The 23,279-nt window shown below is 41.2% G+C and overlaps 1 protein-coding gene across 1 annotated transcript; it reads left to right on the top strand.

Moving 5' to 3' along the window:
- Positions 1-738: 738 nt before the first annotated feature.
- Positions 739-17,499, top strand: RUVBL1 (RuvB like AAA ATPase 1). The gene is made up of 11 exons (XM_082289061.1): positions 739-961; positions 1,704-1,790; positions 2,415-2,547; positions 6,460-6,611; positions 7,877-7,966; positions 8,806-8,955; positions 10,297-10,360; positions 11,465-11,663; positions 13,405-13,507; positions 16,516-16,607; positions 16,912-17,499. Exons 1-11 carry the CDS (start codon positions 821-823, stop codon positions 17,069-17,071), a joined length of 1,371 nt encoding a protein of 456 aa, XP_082145187.1. The 5' UTR covers positions 739-820; the 3' UTR covers positions 17,072-17,499.
- The last annotated feature ends 5,780 nt before the right edge of the window (positions 17,500-23,279 follow it).

Here is a 23,279-nt window from a genome sequence, read left to right on the forward strand (position 1 = left end):
GACTTGCTGAGAAGCTGGAGTGTTTTTACCCATTTCAATTGCTCAAAGCTCATAACGAATACGTGCTGTAGGTGCAGCACGTGTGACAGCCTCAAATGCTTACAGGAAGGCTTATTCTGCAGTTTCACTGAATGCTAAAAACTAGTGAGCAACACCGAGCAGGTAAGAGACCACCCTTACTTCCTTGTCAGGGGAGTTAGACTAGATGATCTCCAGTGGTCCCTTCCAACCTTAACAATTCTGTCAATCTTTGACAAAGTTTTAGAAAACGCCCTTGGTGAGCCTCAGCTTATTTTTGTGAGCTAAAGCCAGCGAGCAAGAACGAGCTGGTTCCCCCTCCAGGAGGGCTCCGCTTGCCTCTCCCCAAACCGCCCCTGCCGATTCAGAGAATCGCAGAACCACTTAGGTTGGAAAAGACCTCCGAGAGCACAGAATCCAGCCCATGACTGACCACCACCTTCTGACCCAGACCCTGGCACCGAGTGGCCCGTCCAGTGTTTCCCCGAGCACCCTCAGGGACAGCGACTCCATCACTTCTCCCCTTCCCGGCCCAACTCCTCCGCAGCGCCCGCGCCCGCCCGGACCCTCCGCACGCGCCGCACGCGGAAACGGGCGGGCGGACCCTAAAAACCTGAGCCCCTGCGGGTGACGGGCAGGTCCCGCGCCCAATGAGCGCCGAGAGCGCCGTGACGAGGGCCAATGGCGGGGCGGGGGCGGGGCGCGTCGGGCGCGCGCCGGGAGCCCCGGTAACGCGCGGGCCGCGTGCGAGGAGCGCGGGGCGGCCGGGCCGGAGCTGCCCCTGCGCTGCCCCTGCCCCGCCATGAAGATCGAGGAGGTGAAGAGCACCTCGAAGACCCAGCGCATCGCCGCCCACAGCCATGTCAAGGGGCTGGGGCTGGACGAGAGCGGCGCCGCCAAGCCGGCGGGGGCCGGGCTCGTGGGGCAGGAGAATGCGCGGGAGGTGAGCGCGGGGCCGGGCCGGGCCGGGCCGGGCCGTCTGACAAGTCCCGGCAGCGAGTGAGAGTCGTGCCTGGGCTCCCCCGAGTCGCTGCTGCCGTGTGAGATGCGATGGGGGCGATCGGGACTGTACTTGCTCCGTTCCCGCTTGTGCGAGGACGGTGACGGTCTCCCGGGTGTCGGGCGTAGAAATTGGGGTGTTACAGGCAACGGAACCAACCAAAAGTTAACAGATTTGGTGCAAGTAGGGATTCGAGCATCCGTTTCAGTGCGGTGTTCGGATAAAAGCCTCACAGAATCATAGAATGCTTTGGGTTGGAAGAGATCTTAAAGATCATCTCGTTCCAAGCCCCCTGCCGTGGGCAGGGACACCTTCCCCTGGACCAGGTTGTTCGGAGCGCCATCCAGCCTGGCCGTGAAAGAGGATCTGTAGAGGATCTGCGGCTCAGGCAGCGAAGATTGATCTCCTGCTTTACTTTCCAACCTCTCTCTGCGTGTGGGACTGCGGGAGGGAAGAGGAGTCAGAGCTCACAGATTGAGTTATTTTGTCTGTGATTTTTAATGTCTGTGTTAGATAAAATAATTGTAGAAATTACGTTTTTCTGATCTTGTTTTTCTTTGTGTGTGCATGAAATTGAAATCTTTACTTTTTGTAAAAGCTATTTTTTCTAAACTCGTTAGGTAGTGTTGGAACAAAAGATGCTATAGCAGTACTTGTGTTAACAGTGTAAATACTTTACTTATAGGCGTGTGGGGTTATAGTGGAGCTAATCAAAAGCAAAAAAATGGCTGGCAGAGCTGTGCTGTTGGCAGGACCTCCTGGAACTGGCAAGGTACTATTTTTCTATTTTGTTATGAAATAAAATATTTCCAAATCTATTCTAATTTGTTGTCAAAACTGTTTTAGGGTAGTGGTTACAAAATGTTTTCATCTACCAGAATTTTTTTTCAATCAGTGTATTGGTATAGTTTCCTACTTTATACTTTTACTTTTGCCATGTCATCAACACTTGCAGTACCCAGTGGTGTGTTCAGCATTTTTAGTGTGAACCCACCTCTTGTAGGGTAGTAAACACATAGGTAACACAGGCTCTGAAAAAGTTTTAGAAGTTACTTTTATATTTAAAGCCAGAATAGTTTTTGTTTGGTTTACTTTTTCCCCCATGCTATTTAAGGCTTTTTGCATCTGTATCAGATGTCAAATTCAAATGCCCAGTATTGGCTCTTTAAAGATTTTAAAAGTCTTTGGCCAAAGTCACCTGTGTTGAAGGAGGGTTGTTATATGTGAGAAATGTATGTCAGACAGAATAGTCTTACTATTAAATTGATAGTTGATATATAGAAAGTGATATAATGAGGAAAATTAACTTTGTGGAAAAAGAATCCTTAATTCTCTTCAAAATTAATGTCTGGGTTTTGTATTTGGTTTTGGTTTTTTTTTTTTTTTCCTTTTGAAGACTGCTTTGGCTTTAGCTATTGCTCAGGAACTGGGAAGCAAAGTTCCCTTTTGTCCTATGGTTGGAAGTGAGGTCTATTCCACTGAGATCAAGAAAACAGAAGTCCTAATGGAAAACTTCCGACGTGCAATTGGTAAGTTTCAGGAAAAGAAGAATTAAGTATTTGCATGATACTTACTTTGCTTTTTTCCAGTCACCTAAAAATTAAGAAGTTTCCAGTGGTCACAATGTTCTCAGATTTTTGTATGCTTATTTTCTTCAGTGCTGGTCCTAATTTAGTGAATCTCTTTCACACTTAGTGGAGTCAGGTTTTCTGTTTACAAACTGTAACTTAGTTATTGTATTATGGTTTATACTTCACCAAATTATTCTCTCATCCTCCACATTCACCTCTCCTTTTTGCCTGTGGCTGAATAAAGCTGAAAGAAAAAATAATTTTTAGTTTCTTACATTAGCAGAAATACTTACAGACAGAAAAATTCTCCTCCCATTTTTTTTGTTTTAGTGATTTCACCCTACTAAACAGTCTTAATCAGGAGCTCCCAAACAGCAGCATTAGCCTGACTTACTGTTCCAGCAAGCACACATTTCAACTCAATGTCTTCCTCAATTCTACGGTGCATTTACAAGTTTGATGTAAATTGGCTTTATTTGCAGCACAGGCTCAGTGACTGTCTAAAATCTCTTATATGATTGCTGCTGACAGCTGATAAATGCAGACAGAAGTGGCCCTTATTTGTGTGAGGATTGGCTAAAGAGAGCCCAGTTGATTTTAGTCCTGAACGTATTAACAGTTCATTTTCCTGTTTCAGTACCATGTTTCCTCTTGGACTTCATCTGGCAGCAGCAGGGTGAAGAAGTCTCTCAGTTCTTCAGTGAAACAAAAGTATTCCTTTGACTTTTATAAGAGAGCAACTTTCAGTAGTCTCTGGTCTTCTGGTTACCATGAAACTGGCAGAGCCTGGGGGAGGGAAGACGGAGACTCAGTAGTCTGCAAAATTTCCTTGATGTGATGAAGTTCCCTGTCAGAGATTTGGAAACCTGAACCAACAGATGAAACTTATGCCATCCATGTTGTCATTTCTAGAGATAGCAGTATTTTAACTCTCTGAGGTTTAACAGCCAGCTACATTGTTAGTTCCCTGCATTCCCTGAATGTCAATAGAGAGACACTTCTAAACAAATATTAGTGTTAATGAAAGATGGAACTTCTTTTATTCCTTTCTGTTGAATTCCATGTCACATTTTCATAACACAGCCTTTATTGAATATTTTTATGAATGTAAGAAAAAATTCTATAAAATATTTTAAAGGACTAGTAATCACCATTTCTTGTAATGAAACACTTTCCAGTTGGGTTTTAATCTCAGGTAGGTTTTAGCTTCCCTGCTTGATAAAGAAATACTTTACAAGGGTGCATTTTAAAAAAATGATTCTGTGCAGTGGCAGCTGGGTCTAGGTGCAAGGGAACCTTCAACTCACCCATCCATCAGTACTTGAAGTATTCATTTAGGTATTACTGAGTTTCGGTTTTTTGTATGGTTCCTTGGTAGCAGCTTCTGTGTACATCATCATTGCTCATATCATGGATTTTACTTTCAAGGGGTTTAGCCACCTGATTTAATTATCAGAGATGTTAATACCAATTTTTTTACCTAATGGTTGGGGTTTTTTTCTTGGAAATTACAGAGTCTGACTGGTTTGGACCCATCACTTTATAAGAAAGTAGGAGTTACTCTGACTTCACAGAATTTTTATTGTTTAGAGTGTTTTAATAACAGACTTGATATAGTCTCAAGGCCAAGTAGTGTTTGGGATGCAGTAGAGAGCTTATAATATGTAAGAAATATAAAAGGACAGAGTGGGAAATGAGCAGATCGAATTGCTGTATGGGTTAAAAGAAATTTAACCTGGGGTAGATTAATCCAGTATAGAGCTCATTAGCAGCTGGTGAAGATGATGATAGCAGCTAATGTTAGAGCTCAGTTGCAATCAAAAATAACTGCTGCAGTAGCCACTTCAATAGTATGACTGTTCCTTGTGTTGCCAGGTTGTACCTGCCAGTGAGTCAAGCAAGCACTGTTTAGCTCCATGGAGTGCTGTTGAACCAAAACATGAAATAGCCCACAATTGCTGCCTTGGATTTGTGTCTGATTTGGAAGTAGATCTCTCTAAGAACTCTTTTGAGAATGAAGTTCATAGTTGAAACATGCAGATTAATTTGAAATCAAAGGATAATCAGCAGCAAGTTCAAAGCATCAATTACCTTTGTTCAGATCATGTTCATCTGTAAATATTTTCTACAGACACATCTCTTAAAAGCACATTAGTCTGGATTAGAGGCAGGCTTCTGAAGCAAATCCCTGGGTTTGCCCTTGCTGACTTGGCTTTGACTTGTGTTGGTGAACAGAATGAGCACGTGAACTGGATTCTTTTCAGATGAAATGGAACTGGAAGATTCATTGCATGCTTCAGCAACATACAAATTGTACCCTAAACACAACAGGCTGCCAGGTTTTCAGAGCAGAATAGAACTTGTGCTGCAAGTTTAAAAGCAAAACAAAAAGAACACACAAACCTGGTCCAGTTTGTGACAACAGCAGTTTCAATGTGCAAATTCCCGTATTGCTTCACACTCCTTACATATGAGCCAGTGTGATGCAGCCTCATCTAGGTCAGTTTTATAACTCAAAGGTTCATTAATTTCTGTCTGGTGTTTTGACATACGTGAAAAACATTTTTAAAATTACTGAAATTAACTTCATACACAACTTTTTATGTAGTCTTAAGTAAGAGGAAGCAATCATTTCTTACCAAGAATTTGTCATGTTATCCACAGTTACGCTGTTTCTCGCATTTCATATCCTGGTTTGAATTTAGGCCCAGTAGAGGGAGACAGACTCGTATTTGTCAGTTCTTTATAGCCCCTATCAGCAGCTCAAAATTACTGGTGAAGTGTCTGATCTATTTCAAAGCAAAATGAAAAGTTACGGAACAAGGAAAGTTTTATAGAGTCACAGTACCCTCAGACTGGGCAGGATGACTTCCTTATATCTTGTTACAGCCCATTCATTATTTTTGGTATGGCATGTGTGTCTCATAAAATACTTTATAGAGTTCTTCAGATGTGGATTCTTTGAACTTCTATGTAGTTAGAACGTACATAATTGTAGTGGTGGTGGTGATGATAGTGGGTTTGCTTTGAAACAGTCTACCTGTAAATCTCATCAGCTCTGTATTATCAATTTAAAATAACCTAGTTATTTGAACAGTAGTTGTGACTAGAGCAGAAAAACACAAACTAGAACCAGATACTCTAATGATTGCTTGTCTGTCTGAAAAGTAACAAAGTGAGGATGTAATTTTCAGCTATTTTGAAATAGTTTTAAATTTGCATTGTAGCAGTTTCTGCTAAATTTTGTCTAGCTCAGCTTTTGCTATTAACTTGAGAAATATTTGAAATTATACAATAACCCCTTAGTAATTTTATGATGTTCTAGCACAATACCTGTTAATCAATTTATGTAATATTTTTAACTCAGTTGCTAAAATGTAAAGTTTTTTATGGAGTTACTTTTTTTTTTCCCCTATCTTTTTGTTAACTTTGCAGGGCTTTTCTGATGGTCCAAAAATTGTGTAAAACTCACTGTTAAATTAATGTCACTAGTTTCAGAAGATGATCTGTGTTTCTGGCTTTAGCACAGGGGAAAAAATCAAGCAAATTCCCTCTTTGTGGGAGGGAAAGAGACAGAGGATCCTAACATTTGCTTCAAAAACTAGTAATAATGAGTAGGAAAAAAGTAATTTCTAGAAGTTTAATGAACTTCTTAGCAGGTCAGAACTTGGGCTGAGCTTTCATTCTGATGCACAGGATGAGTATTCTCACTTGAAATTGAAGAAGAGAACAATAATTCATCTTTCTGCCTATAAAAGTAAAATTTTACCATGAAATGTAATGCAGCCTAACCATATGTTACATTTTGTTGACAGTAAAGCAGCAGACTCCTAAGTGTATACTGAAACTATTCTAAACAATTTCTTGCAGGGCTGAGGATTAAAGAGACCAAGGAGGTTTATGAAGGAGAAGTCACAGAACTAACTCCCTGTGAGACTGAGAATCCTATGGGGGGATATGGCAAAACCATCAGCCATGTAATTATAGGACTCAAAACTGCAAAGGGAACCAAACAGTTGAAGGTATGTGTGGTAGAGTCTCAGAGATTTCCTTAACTATTTCAAGTTAGCAGCTTCTATTTTTGGCACTTCTTATTTCCATTTCAAGCTCTTGATCTCCATCTCTGTCAAGTGGGGCTGCCAGGAGGCTGCTTTCTTTGGCTAGACAGCTTTATCCTGACTTCATGTTTATCGGCTTTATGTAGAATATTTGGATATTGGTCTTGTCTCCTACTAATTGAAATAGGAGATAAACCCATCATCACTTGGTTAGCAGCTGCTGTTATTTCTCTGTTTGGCAGCACATAACTGTATGTCTTCAGTGAGTTAAAGGTGAGTTTTACTAGGAAGAGATCCTGATACAGTTTTGTAGATCACTAGTACCACAAAAAAATGGGCTGAGCTGGCAATCTGAACTTTGTTCTGTCTCAGTCTGTGATACACTCTGACCCTGGCTATAAATTCATGTTCATGGTAATAAACATACAAGAAAGGCCTTGTTTGGTTTTGTTTTCCTAATTGTCAGGAACCAAATTTTTGAGGATTTGGCTAGGGAAATATTGCCTGTTTAAATATAAATTGTTCTTTTTGTCACATCCTTTCTTTCTGCATGGGGTGTCATGCTCTAGTGAATATTTGATAGAGAACTGGAAATTGAGCTGGTGTGTTGCCAGCTCAGGCCCACTTTCCTTTTGTTTTCTTGTCTCCATTCAATTTCCCTGTCAGACTAGGAGAGAACTAAAAGCTGTCTCTGCTGTTAAGTATCATCTTTCATTTGTTCACTCTGAAGGAAATGAAGAGCAAAAGTGAATAAACATGTACCAAGAGAAACAAAGGCATCTAATGTATTCCACACCCACTCTCCCTCACAGAGCTCCACAGAGGATAAGGACTCAAGAAATCAAGGAATATAATTCAATGCTATAGCCAGGTTTTTTTTATAAAAGTTTTCCTAGAAAGCTAGGGAACTACTGTTTCCTAGGTATAAATACATTGTCACATTACTCAGAGGTATGTTTTGTAGCTGGTACCATTATGTTTCTGGCACTGTCACTTCCTTTTGGATAGTAGATTTTTTTGGTAAGACAGTGAGTTCTGTGCATCTTTCAGATTTATTCTCTATCCCTACTCCAAATGTTACAGCTTTATAAAATCCTAGAGGTGTTGTCGGGGTGAGTTGCAGTTTAATTTTGTCTGGTGGGAGTGAGCTTCAAACTGAATTTCTTTGCCTTGATTACCATAACAATATGGAACTGTTTTGACCAACTGTGCTGTTTGCTTGTCTCCAGCTGGACCCGAGCATTTTTGAAAGCTTGCAGAAGGAGCGAGTGGAAACTGGTGACGTTATTTATATTGAGGCAAACAGTGGAGCTGTCAAGGTAAAAGAAAAGTTCTGTACTTTTATGCAGGTGTATGTTTCTTGTAGACCTTTCTCTGCCTTTGTCAGAAGGCTCTCTGATTTATTAACCTTAACTGACATGAAATGGTTACAGGGAAATTTTAAAAAGAGCCCAGTGCTGTCCTTATCTGGAGAGAAAAGTCTCTTTTGCACCCAAAGAACATGGTGATCCGGTTCACAATTAAGGTCATCTGGCAAGGAAGCTATCACTGATGCTGTCTGGATGAGTTTTCTTTTCTGTAAGATCAAGGCATCTCTTAGGGAAGAGGGGAAAAACCAAGCAACTTTAGTCATTTTCAGGCTGACATGTGCAGTGTATTTAATCTTTCTTTTATCGCTCTGGTATTTTCTCCACAAGATATATACATGTAGAAGGGAATACTGCATTAGTTAGCATTCTTTTCATATCTGATTTTGAAAGTAAGTGTATAGTGATACTTGCTGTTTAATGGATGAGCATAATATTTTCTATCATATAATAAATCACCCACCTACAAAGGAGTCTTGAACAGTTCTCCCAATCTCTGGTTAATCTGCTGGATTTGTCCTTTAGCAAGAATTGCATACGGTTAAAAGAAGGGGAGAGAGAAATGGAATATTCTTGCCACTGAAAATATCAGGCGTTTTTCAACAGAGTGTTTGAGCTTTGATCAGTAGATAGGGTATGCCTGTTGCTAAGCAGGGAGTGGGATGTCTGGATTGTCAGCTGAAGCTTGTCAGAACTGGAATTGTGAACTAACCCCGTTATCGAGTTCATGTCACTCAAGGTTTTGGAACTGAAATTAATTCTATACCTGGGTTTCTCTTTGCTGTTCTCAGAGGCAAGGCAGGTGTGATATCTATGCTACGGAATTTGACCTTGAAGCTGAAGAGTATGTTCCCTTGCCAAAAGGTGATGTGCACAAGAAAAAGGAAATTATTCAGGATGTCACCCTGCATGACTTGGATGTGGCCAATGCTCGACCTCAGGTATCTGACTTCACAGATGAAGTCTTTTCAGAAAAATTATTTGACATAGATGTGATGTTACCAGAATAATTGAGATGTAGGAAGTTGAGCTAACTCACTCACCCTCAAAGATTCCACTGTAGGAAAAGCAGTGGGTGTTACACCTTGAAGGCCAGTCTAGCTCTTTTCTCCTCAGGGAGGTCATGCTGCAGCTGCCTGCCTTCAGGGCCCTGCCATGGAGGTTAAAGATGCAGTTGCTTCCTTAAAATTCATGCACCTGATCATGGAATACTGGTCAGAGTAACACTCTAGCACTACAGAGAACAGTCTTGGAGTTGTAGAAGAGCTTCCACGTGGTTGGGATCCACCACCTTCACAGTTAATGCATAATCTAGACCCTGCTCTCTTTCCCTCCACCACTGTGCCCCATCACTTGCAGGAAAAGAGTGATGTGGGCTGTTTCCTTTGACCAGGAAAAGAGATTATTGCTTTCTCTCCAGAAGGAAAGCTGCCTACAGGTGTGAGGTAACAGCAGCCAGACCTGCATCATTTCATTTCTTGGAAGTTCTGAATGCAAATTAATTTATTCTGCTCTGTGTTTATGGTTTCATGGCTGTGAAATGGCAACTGCAAGGACTGAGGTACTAAGTATTTTTGTCCGCTGTGGATTCCACTGATGTCCTCCCTTTGTTCAGAAATGTTTCATAGCCACTTGTTAAACTTCTTTGTGAGTTTCAGTAGAGCTCTGCATGTATTGCAGAAAAAAAAATAGGAGAATTACTTCTTGCTGTGTCTTGTTCACTCTTGAGAGAATTTTGTCTGTGTCAAAAACAAAGTCATTAACAAGTTTAAAGGCTGGAATCCCTACAGTATAACAATACAACTCTTTAACTTACTCAATTTCAAAATAAACCTCCTTATTTACAAAAAAACCCACCTTATTTGATAAAAATAATGGTATTCAAAAGTCATAAAATTTAGAATAATTCTTCCCATGTTGACAGGCTGAACACCTACTGTGCATGCAGGCAGTCGAAGTCTCTGTGTTCCCTGACAATTTCATTCCTCAAGATTTTCTCTGTACAGTTTTTTTAAGAGAGGATATCTCATTTTGATTTTTTATGCTCTCCAAATGAGCAAGGCTGAACAAAGGATGAGGAGGTAGCTAGGTGATTATGTTTAGAATACTGTTGTGGTGAAATGGCCTAAATTTGACAAAGACTTATTATCAAAGACTGCTGATATAAAATGTCAAGTTAACTGTAAGAAACAACTTTTTTAACCAATTCCTGATCTATAAAATTCCCCAGGTATGTGCTTTATACATGACCTCATAGCTGATCTGTAACTTTGTTTTTCTAGGGAGGGCAAGACATCCTATCTATGATGGGACAGTTGATGAAGCCTAAGAAAACTGAAATCACTGGTATGAAACCTGTATGGTATTTTGAGACCAATATAATTTATGTGTTTTCCAGTTAGAAAAGGATTAGAAAATAGAGTAACAATATTGAAATGAATGCCTACATAATACATATTCATAAATACTCCGATTTCACAAAGCAGTGATACAGTTGCTAGAATTGCAGTGGCTGGAGACAGTACAAGTTCATGCATATAGTGGGAAAATGTATACACTGCTCTGCACCCGTCTTCCTGGGGAGAGGTCAGAATGGCAGTGCCATCCCCCTTCCCACAACGTTCCTGCCACAGTGTGAGATTCAGGCTTTCAACAAAGAGCCAAACTGAACAGCAGTAATACACAACGTCTAAAAAATGTTGTAGCAACCATACTGAATTTTGGTGGAATAGAAAAATGGCACCTCTGGAACAACTGTCTAAGGACCTGATGCTCCACATGCACTGCTGCTCTTCCTATCTTAACTACAGGTGTTTGGGGAAAACAGTATCTACAGACAGATGTGTTCTCCTTTTTGCTTTGAAAGAAATTATGCTTCACTAAGTGACTATCTAAATTTAAATCAAAATCTGTTTCAATACCTAACTCAATGTCCATCTTTTGAAGTGTTTTGTCTGTCCCAGGGGTTGCTTTGCTTATTCTAATACCAGATTTATTGACGTAATATCTGGCATAGCTTTGAGAGCAGTAGGTTCACAGAAACTTATATAGCCTTTTTTTTTGTTAAACACAACTTCTTTGCTGAAATAGAATAAAAAGATTTCATTCTTTCAGTGATGTTCTTTTCAGCTATGCTTGGAAACTTCAGTAAGTTTCATGTTTTAAACTGATGTTTGACTGACTTCTCCACCCCCTACACCAAACTCCACAAACCTCCAACAATCAATTCTTCATAAGTGTGAGAAATGCAATTTTTAAATAGTTTGTTGCACAGATGGCTCCCCAGTACAGTATGAAATGCCACAAAATTTTAGTGTCGCAGATATTTTCCCTGTGGCAGTAAGATAGCAAACCATGAAAAAGTTTAAGAAGAATTTTCCTTGCTTCAGTCTTTACCTACTGACCTATCGTTCCCTAGCAGAACAACCAACAGTTTCTTTTTGTTCTCAGACAAACTTCGAGGAGAGATAAATAAGGTGGTGAACAAATACATCGATCAAGGCATTGCAGAGCTAGTGCCAGGTGTGCTCTTTGTGGATGAGGTTCACATGCTGGATATTGAGTGTTTCACATACCTGCACCGAGCTCTGGAATCTTCTATTTCCCCCATTGTCATCTTTGCTTCCAACCGAGGAAACTGCATTATCAGGTATGACATCAAAACTTGAATTTTCCAGTTTGCATTGGTCCATAAACCTTGGAATTAGCTGTATCAGTAGAGTTACAATCTTTGAAGGCTTTTGTCTGTGACACTGACACCTGTGATAATCCTCTGCATGAGTTGCAAGGTGCATCAGTGCTCAAGAGCTGCTCATAAGCTTCATGATGGGACAAGCATTTAATGCCAGGCTGACTGAAATTCCTCCTTTCCCCTAGCACATCTCTCCTCCTCTAACGGCTTCTGAATTGTTTCACTTCCTGAGTGATCTGTAACAGTTACCATTCTTATTGTATACCTCGGTACATCTGTTGCCTGCACATTAGTGACATCAAAAGCACCAGAGCTACAAACCTCTAATAATAATTGTTTCCTGCTTCTGGATTATTTTGCTGTTTACTATCCTAATTCCATCAGACTTCAGCTTCTTGTTCTTACTCTTATATGTGTCACAGTTCAGCCTCTCCCTTTCCCTGCTATGTTGGTCTGGCTTTTTGTGATTCTTCAGTCTTGCCAACCAACTTGTTTTTCATCTTCATTTCACTTTGTGCCTTCACTTTGATATTTTGCACCCACAAAAAGCATTCTTTGCATGTTCAGTAAAAGTGCTCTCCTATTTCAGGCTCCTCTGTAAGTTCTACTACTAGTTTGTGGTCTAGGTCTAATTATGTCTAAACAAGCTGTCATTAACAATGATTGCTACTCTTTGAATTAATTTAACTCAGCTGTATAACCAGCTTTTCCTTTCCCTCATAGTGGTTCATCTGGTATTAATCTTCCTCTGTTTGCATTGCTTAAAAGTGAAAATGATAAGCCCTTTGAAAATGTTTAAGGTGGACATTACAGCATTCTCTTTGCAAAGATACAAAAAGACTGTAAGAGTAAAGGAAGTAGAGATCTGTCAGCATGGATTCACTGTGGATCTTGTTATGAAAAAGCTGTGTTTTAAGAAAGGAAGTTTTCCATATAACAGTGGCATCTAGTATTGGAGGACCATGGCAAGAGCTGCAGTGCCTAAATACTAGCACTGAACTTAGAAATATAGTTCTTTACCAGCACTTCACTGTTTTTACTGCGATCTCTGCAATGGTCATAAATTAAATCTAGGTATCTTTCACTCTCGACTTCACAGCAAATTATGGTGGTCTTGGGAAACCAAGAGTACACGTATCTGCAGGCTTTGCTGTTGGGTGTTGTACATCAAACAAATAAAATGGTTGGGGATCTAGATCCTGCCCTGTCCTTCATACAGAGACCTACACTTCTCAGTTTGCTGGATTGCAAGCATGGAATGTAAACCACTGAACTATTCACTGGAGGGACTGGGGAAAGAATGGCTTGCTCAGCAACAGGGCATGTTCTCCAGATGGATGATAGTATATATAATTTCTGCTGATCCTGCTAAACAACTTAGTAAGAATGATTTTTTTCCTTGCTGGAAGATACCTTGGAACATTAGATAAGACTGTATTGTGAGATAAAAGGCAGGAAAGCACCTCTCACTATTTTTGAATGGCATGTTTAAGAGCTCCAGCAATAGTATTTGTTTCCTTGGGGCTGTCTGGAATGAACGTTAGACCAGAATGTTTCCTGTCTCTGACCCATGGGTGTGTGTCTCTGTGGACACACAACAATTGTAAACTAGTATAGTCACTTTCTACTGATTTTAACCCAATCAATGCACTGAACTCAGACTAGTGTGTGATGTCTTTCTGTTTGATTTCTCCTCTAGAGGCACAGAGGATATCGTATCTCCTCATGGAATACCATTGGACCTGCTGGATCGAGTAATGATTATCCGAACCATGCTCTATACACCCCAAGAAATGAAGCAGGTATGCACAGCGTTTTAAAGAACTTGTTACAAGTCCCCAAATGACTTGTTGTGCACAGCTTCTGCCTATTCTGTTACTGTAGAGCTGTCTGACTCTGTGGTCACCAGGGCTTGTGCCAGAAAGCTTCCTGCTTGTTAAAAGCCTGCTTCTCTAGGAGCCAATACAGTGAGCTGGTTAAAACTGCACCAAACTTCTCTGTCTGACTCCCAGCCACTGAGGAGTTGCTATGCACATCTGGGGCTGAAAGTGGCACCTCACTTGCGGGAAGGCATCGACTATCAGCTGAAGAAATCTCTTGCACTGGTGTGCTTTCTATAGTTTGCAGATTTCAGCAGGTAGTGCTTTTTCAGGTGGTGTAAGTTGAAGTGTCACATAATGGGATCTTTAGTCCCAGACCTCGGGCTTTTCCCTCACATGAGACACGAAAGAGATTGAGGAATACAACCTCATGCGCTGCATTTTTGCCTTTATGCCCTGTACTGTAGCTTTAACGTACTGGGGCTGTCTCCTAAAACTGGGAGACTTTTCATGCTCCTCAAGTCAAGTTTGGAAATGTAAGCACAGCAAGTGTTGCAGAGATACCCTTCCAAATGCCTGGAAGTTTTCCTGTGGGGCCATCACAATGTATTGTGTATCGATTCTAATGCTTGGTGCCATTATGATGCATTGTGTCAAAGATCCCCCCTCATTAGCGTCTCAATGCCGGGAAGTGACACAATGCAGAAGACATTAGGGTTTACCATGTCAATTCTTTGTATTATTTAAGAGATAGTGTCAGTGGAGGAGAGCATTGTCACCAGATAATGGTCTCCTGCTGCTGAATAAGTGCCAAGGTGAAGCCAGGCATTTATCGAACTTAAACGCAGAGGCAAAGCTTCATTTCACTTGGTTTGAGGAGCTTTTCACTGATGCTGTTCTGAGCTGTTCTCAGGATGATTTTTTTGTACCTAAAGGACACTTTGAAGCATTAGGGTGTAGATTGCAGTAGAAGCAGCCCAGTGATTTAACAATACAATTAGGTTTAGTCTCTATACAAAACAAATTTTCATGTGTGACTTTTACTCAGCCTGGCGGTATTAAAGACTGTGTGGACTTCCTGTAGTGTAAGTGAATTCTGTGTAGTTAGTGCTGTATTACCGTGCAGATAAGATTTTCAGAAGAGCGGGGTAAGTGCTGTTATTTCCGCCCTCCCCAGGGCTGAAAGAAAGGAAATGTTCACAGTAGCATTGCCTAAAGCTAAAAATAGAGTCCAGACTCTGGGCCCCATGAATCATTTTCCCATAGTCAGATAATCTCATCTTCCCTTAAATTAAGGCTTTTGAATGGCAGCTTCTCATGGGAGAAGAGGAGGAGCTATTACATTTAACTCTGGCTTCTAACTGAGTACAGCTGGGGGGAAAAGGGGGTAAAAACAAGGCACCCATAAGTTTAATTCTCTATTTTTGCTCTCATTTGTCTTTCATGTTAGGAAGAGGTTTCTGCAGATGATGTTTCTGTGTGAGACCCTTGCCTTCACAATTGATTCCTTTATCAGCACAGAATCTACTGAAAGTTTGTTCATAACCAGTTCAACATACTTTTTTGTGCATGTTGATAAAGTAGAAATCACATTGTGAAGTGCTGCTCTGAGACAAAACACACAGTAACCTTGGTGAAACCAGAATAGGGAAAAAATTCACTTTTATGCTTATTCTAGTCAGGTGTTGTTATAATCAAACTTTTTTGCATGTGTGCCTCCTGTTGGATATTAGAGGTTGTAACTGAGATGTTTTGTTCCTAATGTATTTTACCTGATAAACACTTGTTTTCCTATTCCATAGTAAATCCATGTGTAAGCAAGCTGGTGGGTTAATGGCTTGGGCCGCAATCCTTCAGCAGTGTTCTACCAGGTTGCTAGATAAAAAGTTCTTTTAAAAAACATTGTTAAAGATGTGGCATTTGATACCTTGTTGTTTGTAGCAGAGGAAGAACAAAGTAGCAGTGTGTGAGCGAAGGGAGGGGGACATCTGCAAGTAAAAATCTTGAACCTGAAATTGGGATTTGCAGCACCATTGCCAATAGTCAATGTACATATCTCAGCACCAACTTTCTGCCATTTCAAGCCCCTCTCTTACTCTGCTCCCTACCCTGGCTCCCCGAGCGCATTTTTATGGCTTTAATTTAAACGAGCGCTTCTTGATATCTTGTTTACAAAGCTGCCAAAGTGAAAAATACCTGTATTATATGAGGCTTGCAGTTCCAGAGTTATCTCAGCACTACAACACAACATCATTATCCAGTCTGCCCCTTATCACTCAGCTGGTAATACAGACTACCGAGAGACTTGTGCCACTTTTGTTACAGCTTTATATGCTCAGGCTTATTGGTGATATCTTCCTCCCCAACTTTGTAAAGATCTTCAAACTGGTACAAGCCTGAGACTGTTCTTCAAAGATTAGATTCTTCTTAGTGATTTTTTTTTTTCTTAAAGGAATAGGTGAATCATAGAAAGTAACTTTTTGATTTATTTTACTGTCTTCTTGTCAATTGAATAAAAAGTGTGTTGTGAGCTGCTATGGGAAGGGTGTAGCTTTCTGTAGGGCTTTTTGGAGGGCTCTGCTGTATAGCATCAGTGATACATTGCAGAATCCAGTAACTGGTGTGTCCACAAGACTCCAGCTGCCACTGATTTCTCACATGTATTTTCCATTTTTTTGTTTAAGTTCTCATATTCCGCTCCTTAGTAGTAGGTAGGCCTTGCTAACCATGCAGAGTTATGAAGGGTTAGCACTCCAGATGTGTTACTTCACCTTCCTTTTGTGATAATAATTTTTTTAACATTATATTTGCCTGTTCAAAGACTTAAAATTCTACAAATTCTTGTTTAGTGGTGAGTTATACCAGGGTAACTCTCCACACCATCTTGTTTTGTAGCATGTCATCTCGAAGCTGACAGTTCATAGATACTAATTTAAGTAATTTAGCATGTTAATTGTTTGGACTCCTACCTCACTTATTCTTCCCAACAGATCACAAAGCTCCGTGCTCAGACAGAAGGGATTAATATCAGTGAAGAAGCTCTAAACCACTTAGGGGAAATTGGTACCAAGACAACCCTAAGGTAAGTTGGGCACACTTTTCTGTTAAGCATGACTGAGTCTAAATCCACTCATGGTAAGATAACTCACTGTTGGAAGCAAGACAAACCTCTCCTTTACAATGGCATGGTGTGTTAACAATCATTAAAAAAAGTGTGGTAATGCTCCTCTTTTCTCCTTTAAAGAATGCATGTGCTGGAGTGCTTGCTGACTTTTTCTTACTAGTGGCAGAGCTGTGTTTCCCAGCAAATGTCCCACCCCTCCATATCTTCAGTTCCCTGGCATGTGCTGAGTTGTAATTGTTCATCTGCCTCTGTTTGATCACAGGTATGCTGTGCAGTTGCTGACCCCAGCTAACCTGCTTGCCAAGATTAATGGGAAAGACAGCATTGAGAAAGAGCATATTGAAGAAATAAATGAACTTTTCTATGATGCTAAATCCTCAGCAAAAATCTTGGCTGATCAACAGGAGAAGTACATGAAATGAAAAGCTTATCATGTTAGATGCTTTAAAGTAGCTTTAACCCTTAGCCAGGGCTGGCTTAGTTATTGAATGAGAAACGTTAATGGTTTGTCTCTTTTGGGACTGAAGAATATTTAAATGTTGGACTGCTTTGTCAGGCCAGAATTAACTATCGAGTGTTCCTACTTCATTATCAACAATAAGATGCTCCATGGTGTGTGTGTAACATCTTAGTCTCCCTTTTATCAGTATATATGAAATGAATAGCTCTTGACCCATCAGCTTTGTCTTTAGATTTCGTTACAGAAGAGCTCTAACTGAAGTTGATGCTTAAGAACAGTCTATTTTCGTTATGAATCCTGTTTTAAAATAGTTTCCTTTTACAGATGAGAACTGTTTGGTTTTGAATCAAAGTTTGTCTGAAGTGCTTTATAATAAAAAAAGGTCAAGAATATTGGAAGTGTGTGTTCACTCTGGGTGTTGGCCTGTCAAAGGAACAGTCAAAATAAATTGGAATTAACAAAGCCAAGTATGAATAAAATGGATCTGCAACACAAAAATAGATTGCAGCAAAGGGAAAAATAGATTAGGACTTTTAAAAAGTGTTTACTTCTTTGTAGGGTTTGGGTTTTATTTTCAGAAGACTTCCTTGAAGAATGCAGAAATACATAATAGTTATCTTGGCCCTATTGAAAGCCCTTCCCCCAGAGTAACTTAAACTTTTCTTGGGTTTTCCTAAAGCAGATTAAATAAAAATTGCTTTCCATCATGATTAGCTTTTTTTTTTCCACTATCCCCACTTTCTTGATCACTCAGGATCAGGAAAAAATTTCAAACTAAAACCAAAATCCCACTCTGCACAGACTTTGGATGAACTTCAGTTTAGTCTCATGTTCAAAGTGTACTTCCTTGTTTTGTAAAGCATGGATACCTGATTTCTTCACAGCACTCTGAATAAAGATTTAGATCCTTGTAACACTGAAATACAAATCTCTGTAACCACATAAATGGATGTATTGGGGAAAAAATGAAGCTTTATTAAGTGAATAACCTCACTAGGTTCCTTATTAGAACCTTTAGGGATTTAAAACTCTATGTACACTACTTAAATAAGCATTTCTTGGGGTAGGGTGGGAAGGGGAAAAATAGTAACTTATCACAGGAGCCTGGTTTTAAATGCCCTTTTTAGCATCTGCAGAGTGAAGAGGGTGAGTTTTCAATTAATACATTTAGCTCATCAAAAATTTAAATCTGTGTTCCTGAATGAGACACTGTCTCACAAATACCAAACAGATACTCGGCCTTCCATGAATCCTTCACAAGAAGTCAGTGTCTCAGTAATACTACATGAGGCAATCACAGGCCTTTTAGGGTTTGGGGGTTTTTTTGTTATGTTTTAAAGGTAAAATCCACCTCTTATTTCATTTTGCTTTCCTGAGAGAAAGACTTTGTGGTAGTTAAAGATACTAAAATTATCACAAAACCATAGCATGCACGTTTGTATAAAATGTATTTACATGGCTTAATTGCTACAGAGCAAATGTAACAAAGCTTCCTTGTTAAATCAGAGAGTTCTGCCTTCTAAAACATGCAGGAGCTCAGTCATCATCTCTTTGGGGAAGGAGTCCAGCTGCTAAAAATCTCTGTCCTCACCCCTTTATGCTGTAGAGGCTTGTCTCTTCCTTGTGCTGAAGTGCTGTTAGTGGAAATTGCTAATGATTTTTCAGCTCCAGAAACTGGACTGGACAGCAGAGACTGCTGGGGAGAAAAAAGTGCTGGAAGCAAGCTGGGTAGTTTGGATTTAATAATGTTTTGATCACATTCTACCATCTTAGTCATGTAAAAACCTGTCCCATTCTTCAAAGTAAAATTCAGTAGCCTTGTCAGCCAGCCCTAATTAGCTTTTGTACTTTAAATAATCTATCTACTCCTTTCTCTACATCTGCAACTAAACAATAGTGACAGATACATTTAATGAATGATTTTTGGTTTATCTCTGAATGTTTTTGGCCAAGGAGCATTCCTGCTTTCAAACTTAAAAATCCACTCTCTTACTGACTCCAAATGAACAAAGATTGCAATTACACCATCAGACTAATTTTCACAGTGCTTCTAAAATCTCTTTTTACTGTGGCTGGATGGCACATCCTGTTTTAGTGCTATGGCAGCATAGAAAGAGACAGTGAATTAAGCTGCTGCATGATCAAAATTGAACTTTTTTTTTTTCCTGTTGCAGTTTGAAAGTCCTTCTTGGCAATGATGAATAGTTATTTAAGAATATAAGTACCATTTTTCTTGGAGTTTTTTGAAATATCTAACTGATCAATTTAGAAAGAAGTTTGAATAAGCCCTAAATAATTCTGAATGCCAGAGCAGTTCAAAGGCCTAATCAGCGTTTGATGGCATTGGCATTTTAGTGATAAATTTGTCTCTGTTCACTCAGCAGCAACAGACCTACTGGGGCAGTGAAGGGTGGTTACCTCCTGGAATACTGAAATCTTAAGACCATTGTTCCCACTTACCATCAGCAGGAAGGGGCAGAAACTCTTGGTTCTCCTTTAGCAAGCCAATTGTTTCTTTGCTTACAAAATGTTCTTTATAAAAATTCAAGCTCTGTAAAACTGGGGGGGAAATATCTGTGCTCACAACTAGTAAAACAAGTGATTCTCTGTAAAACTCAAGCTGGGTAGCCTGCCAGACCTCAGATACAAGCAAAGACCTGGGGAGAAGTGAACTGTGTGCCACACACTGCAAATAAGCAGCTCCATCCGACCCCGGTTTCACAGCAGACTTCATGACTGATGGTACCTGTCACTTGAGACTGACTGCAGGTACACAAGTGTGCTTCGGGAAGAAAACAAGATCTCAAAATACACATGGGGGGAAAGCAGCAGCAATCAATCTAAATCAGTTTTCCCAAACCGTGAGCAATTAAAAAAAAAAACAAACATTACATCATCATCAAGATGATGATTACAAAACCATCCTTCCATCTGCCAAATCTGTGGCAGAGCAAGGGCTGGTCCCAAAGAATCCCCAGAAAGGAGCAAGGACCCTTCTAATGGGCAGCAGCAGAACTCAGTGCAGGGTGTGCTCAGGAGGGGATGCAGTTTCCTACAGGGTTTGCTCCTAGAAGGGCCCCACGTTTCCCTTCTGCACTTTCATGTCTGTACAGCAAACAAGCCCCTGCCCCAGTTCTGTAGGGCCCTGTCCCCAGGGTGCCACCTCTCTGGCCATTAAGTGCCTAAGGAAGACGTAGAGCTGTGGTACAAAGGGAAAATCCTTCCACGCTAAATGGTGAGCCAGTGTTTATCTAGCCTATTAAGTGACGTCCAGCAGACTTACTGGTGTCAAAGCTTTGCCCATGAAAAAAAGTCTTTCATATTACTGATAAAAATAGTTCTGTTGAAAGAATCACTGCACCATATACAATAGGTGCTGCTGAAAGATCTTCAGAAAAAGTAGAAATACTCGTGACACGAAGCTGCCCCTTGAAGGAGGAAGGCACAGGCAGCAAGGAACATTCCCACCAAATAAGTTTGGTTATTAATATTAAACGTGAAAGAACAAATTATTATTTTAATTCTTTTCTTCCTATTTTCCACAAAGGTTGCACTTAATGCATTAATCTTCTCAGCGAAGTTTTTACGACCGATTGCCTACACACTATGAGAAGTTTCTCCATCCATTACTCGCAGGGAAACGGGCCCTGCTGTATAGGAAAATATTTGTTACATCTTATCAGGGTGACACATAATCTAACAACAATTACAGCAAGCCCATATTTTGTACTATTTTGGTTTCAACGTGAAAAATAGTTCTAATATTAAACCTGGGGTGGGTGGGGGTTATAGTAACCAGTTGAATATTATAAGCTGTGATTTCCTTTTGATGTGCAGCAGTGCCACACTTGGATCCTGCTCTGAGACAGGGGATACACATAAATCCAGTGTACGTGCCTCCTATGCAGATGCTATGGTCTGCTACTACCTGAAAGTTGATTCCCCCTCTTTGTACACACCAAGGGCAGAAATCGCTGTGTTTTTAGTTTTCATGTGGCCAAAAGCATTTAAAACACAATTAACCTTTGTGAGAAAAACAGGAAAGCTGACCCAGCCAGGAGACCATAGCTGTCAAGAAAACTCAAGACTATACACATCCTGAAATCTTCCCAATCTCAAAAATGCCCTCAATGGAAAAAACTTTGATTCCCTTCTTGCATTGGCTTTTACCATTTGAAAGTGGGGTACCCACAAACAGCACCAGGGTGAGCACAGCAGCTCAAAGCATGGTAAGAGTTTTGCTGTGGCTCAGCAGGCACAAGACACAGGTACAGCCTTGCCTCAGGCTGCAGGATGGCCAGATGATGTGCTGGAGTTACCCCAGTGACCTGATTTACACCCTCCAGGGCCAGAAAAACACTTGTTTGGGAAACCCTTCCTCTGTACTGATGCCTGTGCACACAGGTGGGGTGTGAGATACATCAGTGTTCCTCAGGGTGGGAAACACTTCAGAGAGGTGAAGATGATGATGCTTTTTATTTCTTTTGACAGAAGATACCCTGGTAATCAAGAGTCATTACCAGCAGGAGTTTATTTAAAACTCCACTGTTCTCATCCAGCCTCAAAATGCCCTGAAGCAAACAGGAGCTTTTCCTGCCTCACATTTTGATATCTTTAAAAGGAACAAACAAGTGCTACGCTCTGCACCAGCTCTGGGAGCTGGGCATAAACACACTTTGGGCCCTCAGTTCACAATTTGTCTCTCTTCTATCCATTAATATCTTTGGAGCCTGTGCATCCATGTACATATTTAATTGTGCATGTCCAAGTGAGTCATTGGCACCAGCAAAGCAATAGCACTGATATCCTGGGAGTTACAGCCACAAAATCTATTTAACAGCAACATTTTGATGAAGTGAGCTGGCCAGGGAAAGAGCAGAATTTTTTCCCCTTTAAACAATAAAAATTAACAACTACTTTATTTTTATTACAAAACATTGTAAACAACCTTCACTTGGAGTTTTATTTTGGGTGCCAGTTCAGGATTTCCGAACAGGAGAGGACATAACACTTACCTGACCTTGTACCTGTGCAGCCTGCACAGCACTGCTGGGCTCCCAGCCCCGACCTCCAAACCTGGCACCAGCTCTGCCACTGCCCATCTCCGCTGGCTGACGGCCCCACGCCTCTGCCAGCAGCCAGGGGAGCTTGCGATGGTTTTCTGATGCAAAACCAAGCAAACAAGGGGAAAGAGGAGAGATTTGAGCACGTTTCAGATCGGAAACCAGGCATAGGAAGGGGTGCAGGGACGGCGAGGAAGCAAAGAGCACGCTCACATCTGCGGCTGATGCGTTCTTTCTCCCCCAAAGAAAGCTCACATTCCTGAGTCTGCAATGAAAAGTGGGAAAACGGCACAACCTGAGGTTTTACAGCCTGCTCAGCATGGCCTCTGATCCCACAGCCCCATGCAGATGCTGTCTCCCGTGGGAGGGTGAAATCCACGGGGGTTGTTGAAGGCAGCTGTGATAAAAACAACTTCCAGACCGAGCTCAAGCAGCACAGGAGACAGTCAGAGAGGCCAGCTATGGGCTCCTGGGCTTTGGGAACACAGGGGTGCCAAGACCATCAGGTCTGCTCTCACCCAGCCTTTGGCAGAGGCTGCTGCTGTGCGAGCAGGGAGAGGGGATGGCACTGGATGACAGTAAAAGTCATTTGCCTGTTCAGGACCTTTGTCAAGCAAGTGCCAGCAAGGACAAAAGCAGCATTCCCAGCACATGCCTGATCCCCTAGACCTGGGGCACTCTCCCTGCAATTGTCACCCCCCAGTGCACTGAACTCCCCTGGCCACAAGCAGCTCTGCCTTACAGGGTGCTCAGCACACTTGTGACTACAATGGTTGTGTTCTGGGTCAATGATTCATCCCCTTGATGCCTGGCTTGCTGTTTTCTACCCTGGATATTATTCCCCCTCAAAAGCAATGGGGGTGACCTGCAGGGATCAAGCACTGGTGCAAGGGGCGAAACAGATTTTGCTTTCAGACAAGTCTGTCACTTCCAGGGAGCCCATCTGAAGCTACTGCTGCAGTACAGAGCTGCAGTACAGAGACCAGCACTGCCAGATCCCACAGACCACAAAACACTCTGGATTCGCTTGTGGAAGTGGAGATACTGCCCAAGGACAGCAGCAACTGCCACAAAACCCCAACATTCAATCACAGGACCCCCATGTAA

This window comes from Coloeus monedula (genome assembly GCF_965178545.1).
Source record: "Coloeus monedula genome assembly, chromosome: 11".
Lineage (NCBI taxonomy): Eukaryota > Metazoa > Chordata > Aves > Passeriformes > Corvidae > Coloeus > Coloeus monedula.

Excerpts from the sequence above, each read along its gene's own strand:
- RUVBL1 (XM_082289061.1), top strand. The coding sequence starts at position 821 with ATGAAGATCGAGGAGGTGAAGAGCACCTCGAAGACCCAGCGCATCGCC. Across the intron at positions 1,791-2,414 it reads GACCTCCTGGAACTGGCAAG|ACTGCTTTGGCTTTAGCTAT; the intron begins GTACTATTTTTC and ends TTCCTTTTGAAG. Across the intron at positions 11,664-13,404 it reads CGAGGAAACTGCATTATCAG|AGGCACAGAGGATATCGTAT; the intron begins GTATGACATCAA and ends TTTCTCCTCTAG.